We start from the raw sequence: 5,146 nt of genomic DNA, 5'->3' as shown, positions 1-5,146 counted from the left end.
CCAACACAGCAAGGCCCAGGTTCGCACAGGACGCAAGTGGGATGCCACGCAGGCAGTTGACCAGGCCATCAATCGCTTGAAACACCAGGAGATCGTCGGGGTGCTGCAGCCAGGCAGGACTGGTTTTGGATGGGGATCAGCACCCAAGATGTGGTCCAAGGCAACGAGGAAGGAAAGGAAAGATCTAGTGATCTCCGAAGTCGTAAAGATCGAAGAGGAGTGCTACAAAATCAGTAACGGTACTTTATTTATCCCCAATGGGAAATTCAGTGATGGTGAAAGAAGAGGAAGAGGAGGAGAAGATGTGAGGGTGAAAGAAGAGGAAGAGGAGGAGAAAGATGTGAGGGTGAAAGAGTTGCATGGTAGGTATAAATGCATATAGAGGAAACACTGAATTGCATGACCTTCAGAGAGGAGGAGGAGGAGGAGGAGGAGGAGGAGGAGGAGGAGGAGGGGGAGGAGGAGGAGGTGGAGAGGGAGGAGGAGGAGGAGAAGGAGGAAGAGGAGGAGTTGGAGGAGGTCCAGTCTGCCTGCTGGTTCACTTCATTCGAGCAGAGCACCAGATACTGAAACATAGAAATAACATAGTAATAACATAGTAATACGCTACTGAGCTAGCTACTGAAGCTGCTGTAATAACAGAGTAATAACATAGTAATAAGTGACTGTGTGGTTGCTCCAGCAGGTGACATGGCTGACGTAGCGAAGATGAAGAAGTCGTTCGTGCAGATGTGCGCCCAGTGCCACACAGTGGAGGAGGGGGGCAAGCACAAGGTGGGGCCCAACCTCTGGGGCCTACACCGACGCCAACAAGGCCAAAGGTCTGTGTCCTCAGGAACCCTGGGAACTAGCCACAGCTGCTGTCCTACTCAGTGTAACCATGGGAACTAGCCACAGCTGCTGTACTACTCAGTGTAACCATGGGAACTAACCACACTCACTGTGTGACCGTTACAGGAAGTGACGTTAACATTGTTCCCAATTTAGTTGTTGAAAAAGATGTTGTGAAAGATGTTGACGTTTTTCCAAACCGTCGCTTGTCATGATTTTAATTGTCTATATTCACAAATGTTACATCTATACGTTCAGCAACTCTCACTGTCACTTAAAATATCAACATATAAGCCCAACTGTTAAAATATCAACATATAAGCCTAACCCAACCATTAAGAGTTTTTACGTTTGAGCTGCTTGTTTGAGAGCTAGAGAGACAAAAACAACCAGCTCGGCTTACAGTGAGTTGTCATGGCAACGACAGTCACAGTGACTGTCGATAGCACTTGTTCTGAGGGAACAATGCACTTATTGTAAGTCGCTTTGGGGGGACAAAAGTGACTTAAATGTAATGAAGTTGACCTTGGTGTGTCAGTGACGAGGTCATTTCCTGTTTCCTGTCCCCTGCAGGCATCGTGTGGGGCGAGGGAACCCTGATGGAGTACCTGGAGAACCCTAAGAAGTACATTCCCGGCACCAAGATGATCTTCGCTGGCATAAGGAAGAAAGGCGAGCGAGCGGACCTGGTGGCGTATTTGAAAGACGTGACGTCATAATAAAACAAAAAACAAGCCGATGAGATCAAAGTTTATTTAAGTTCCATTGTTGTTTTTAAGTCCTGCTGTCCTTTTTTTTTCTTTCTCTCTACTACGAGACAATATTCACTACACTACACCACTGTTACCGGCCAGGACTCATTCATGTCATGATGTTGTCATGGCAACCAGTCCATCTCACTCATCTCTCATGAGAAGAAATCGATTGTCGAATGTCACTTCTTGATGATGATGTCACCGCTGCGAACGCAGAAGAGACGTCAGCCATGTTTGTTTCATCTGTTGTTAGGGTTACTGAAGGCCCGCCCCCCCGAACCCCCCCCCCATCCAGTCCCTCCTGAAGGACCACTAACGTATGTATGCCCTGGTTTCACAGAGGCTGTTGAAAGTTAACTTATTATTTTACTTGTACGACTGAGGGAGAGAAGGGAGCGCCAGAGGAGGAAGCGGCTGTGCTGAGGGGAGCATGCCTATATTCCCCGGGTCCTATGTTCCCCGGGTTCTATGTTCCCCGGTTCCCCACTTCCGAAAAAGGGTTCTATGTTCCCCGCTTCCGAAAAAGGGTTCTATGTTCCCCGCTTCCGAAAAAGGGTCCTATGTTCCCCGCCTGCCGTTGTGTCAAGCGACCCCAGGTGTCGTTATGTAGTACTGCATGAGAGTTTTAAAATTTATTTTTATTTTATTTTATTATTTAAAAAACAACATACACAAATACATAATCATACTGTGTTTTATTTTTTTATTTTTTTATTTTTAAAAACAACATACACAAATACACAAATACATACACAAATACATAATCATATGTATCAATGTCAATCATATGTATCAATGTCAATCATATGTATCAATGTCAATATCGATATCAATGTCCTGAGGTTCATACACTAATGTATGCTGACGACACTGTACTATTTGTACATGGTCAGACCACGACGGAGGTAGCTGCTGTACTTACCAAATCTATGGCTCAGGGGACTACATGGTTGAACCAACTGTCAGCATCATAAACAGAGGCCACGCCCCCTCCATCTGAGTGTCACCTGACTCTCCTGTCAGCATCATAAACAGAGGCCACGCCCCCTCCATCTGAGTGTCACCTGACTCTCCTGTCAGCATCATAAACAGAGGCCACGCCCCCCACGGCGAACATTGACCGTTGGCCCGCGGCACACTCAGCGCCGCCGAGTTGCATACAGAGATGGGTAACCTATATCTAATCGTGCACCCCGTGTTCACAAGCTAAAATCCAATGGGGTTGCGGAACGACAAGGCGGAAGAACAAGATACAGAGAACACCCCTACATATTCCAGAAGTTGGCGTGGCGTGGGCGTGGTGTGGGCGTGGTCTACCCCAACTACGGTGGGAATCGTTAGGACGCGATCAGGACGAAGCAGAGAAATACAGACACAATCCCATCAATGACCATAAGAAAACAGAGCTACATACAGTATGGGAATTGTACGGAGCCCCGCTGGGTCACATGGTAGAAAAAATGTATTTGATGTGTGAATCCGTTCCCTCGGTTTAGTAATCCGTTCCCTCTGTTTAGGGTTTGGCCCTCTGTTTAGGGTTAGGCCCTACGAGCCAGAACGATCGCAAGGATTAGGGTTAGAGTTAGGGTTAGGGTTAGGGTTAGAATCCTTGCGATTGTTCTGTCTCGTAGGGCCTAACCCTAAACCTAACCCTAACCCTAACGAATTACTATACAGAGGGAACGAATTACTAAACCGAGGGAACGAATTACTAAATCGAGGGAACATATTTACTAAATCGAGGGAACGGATTCACACATCAACATTTTTTTTTTCTACCATGTGACCCCAGGGGGGGTCCGTAGAATTGTGATGAAATCTTAGAAAACCTCAAAAAGATTTGAGTTAAAAAAAACATGATTTGTGTTACTCTATATGTTGCCATCTGCTAATCAAGTGCCGTAGCAACATGAGTCATGATCAGATACAGAGCTGCTTTAGACAACTGGGTGTTTGTGTCTTGCTGCACATTGCTCTGACTTATTCTATGTCAGATGAGATGACTTCACATCCTCCTCCGGTGTCTGCTTCTCTCCTGTGAGGACAGACACACACACACACACACACACACACACACATACACAAGGACACGGTCAATACTGAGGTCAGTGATCGAGTATTCCTCTGGAGGTCAGAGAGACCAGAGCCTGACAGAGAACTGCCTGACATGTCGGCCCTGAATCATAGAGGACTACTGTCATATGCATGTATGAAGTCTGTTTACAATAGAGGACTTGTGTCATATGCATGTATGAAGTCTGTTTACAATAGAGGACTTGTGTCATATGCATGTATGAAGTCTGTTTACAATAGAGGACTTGTGTCATATGCATGTATGAAGTGTGTTTACAATAGAGGACTTGTGTCATATGCACGTATGAAGTATGTTTACAATAGAGGACTAGTGTCATATACATGTATGAAGTCTGTTTACAATAGAGGACTTGTGTCATATGCATGTTATTGTATGAAGTCTGTTTACAATAGAGGACTTGTGTCATATGCATGTATGAAGTCTGTTTACAATAGAGGACTTGTGTCATATGCATGTATGAAGTCTGTTTACAATAGAGGACTACTGTCATATGCATGTATGAAGTCTGTTTACAATAGAGGACTTGTGTCATATGCATGTATGAAGTCTGTTTACAATAGAGGACTTGTGTCATATGCATGTATGAAGTCTGTTTACAATAGAGGACTTGTGTCATATGCATGTATGAAGTCTGTTTACAATAGAGGACTTGTGTCATATGCATGTATGAAGTCTGTTTACAATAGAGGACTAGTGTCATATGCATGTATGAAGTCTGTTTACCATAGAGGACTTGTGTCATATGCATGTATGAAGTCTGTTTACAATAGAGGACTTGTGTCATATGCATGTATGAAGTCTGTTTACAAAACTTAAACAATCTCACTTGTTTGATAGAAGAAATCCTGCTTCGTGTGCAGAGTTGTCAGAAGAGATGGAGGCATCGTCAGAACCTACAAGGAAACAAGACAACGTCAGTTCAACTGACTGGAATACAGAACTACATTCTGACAAATTAAGTCTGTTTAGAGAACTCGTAGAATCTCACTTGTTTGTTGGAGAGAAAGGCCCTGCATGGTGTTGCTGTTGGAGGAGGAGATGGAGGCATCGTCAGCACCTACGAGGAAACAAGACAACGTCAGTTCAGCTGACTAGAATACAGAACTACATTCTGACCTGGAAATAGTCACATGTTATACATCAAAAACCTTTACCTTTATTTAATAATGCTATATTTATAATTGAAATTTGAGGGAATTTGAGGGGTTTCAATTAAGTAAACCATGCTCTATCAGTCAAATGGATTGTGATAAATGGTAATAAATACATTACTCAGAAGTCCATGATCTTTGCCAAAGTACTGAATGATAAATATGCCAGAATTTTGACGGTTCAAAAACATATTTTTTGTTGATTCTTGTCTTTATTTTGAATGTATTTGTCTTTGTTTGGTATATCAACCATTTCAAACTATACGCTTTGATAGAAACATCATGGCTTATCAAGTTGAGGTCCCACACCGTGC

At 43.8% G+C, this 5,146-nt stretch overlaps 1 protein-coding gene across 1 annotated transcript; it reads left to right on the top strand.

Moving 5' to 3' along the window:
• Positions 1 to 690: 690 nt before the first annotated feature.
• Positions 691 to 1,550, top strand: LOC308172500 (cytochrome c-like; the record flags this gene model as incomplete). The annotated part of the gene is made up of 2 exons (XM_080547400.1): positions 691 to 874; positions 1,405 to 1,550. The coding sequence occupies 2 exons, from the start codon at positions 691 to 693 to the stop codon at positions 1,548 to 1,550; spliced, it is 330 nt and encodes a 109-aa protein (XP_080403526.1).
• Between the last annotated feature and the right edge of the window lie 3,596 nt (positions 1,551 to 5,146).

This window comes from Nansenia antarctica, assembly GCF_963989245.1.
Source record: "Nansenia antarctica genome assembly, chromosome: 17".
NCBI classification, from domain to species: domain Eukaryota; kingdom Metazoa; phylum Chordata; class Actinopteri; order Argentiniformes; family Microstomatidae; genus Nansenia; species Nansenia antarctica.
This window is presented reverse-complemented; position numbering and strand designations above follow the sequence as displayed.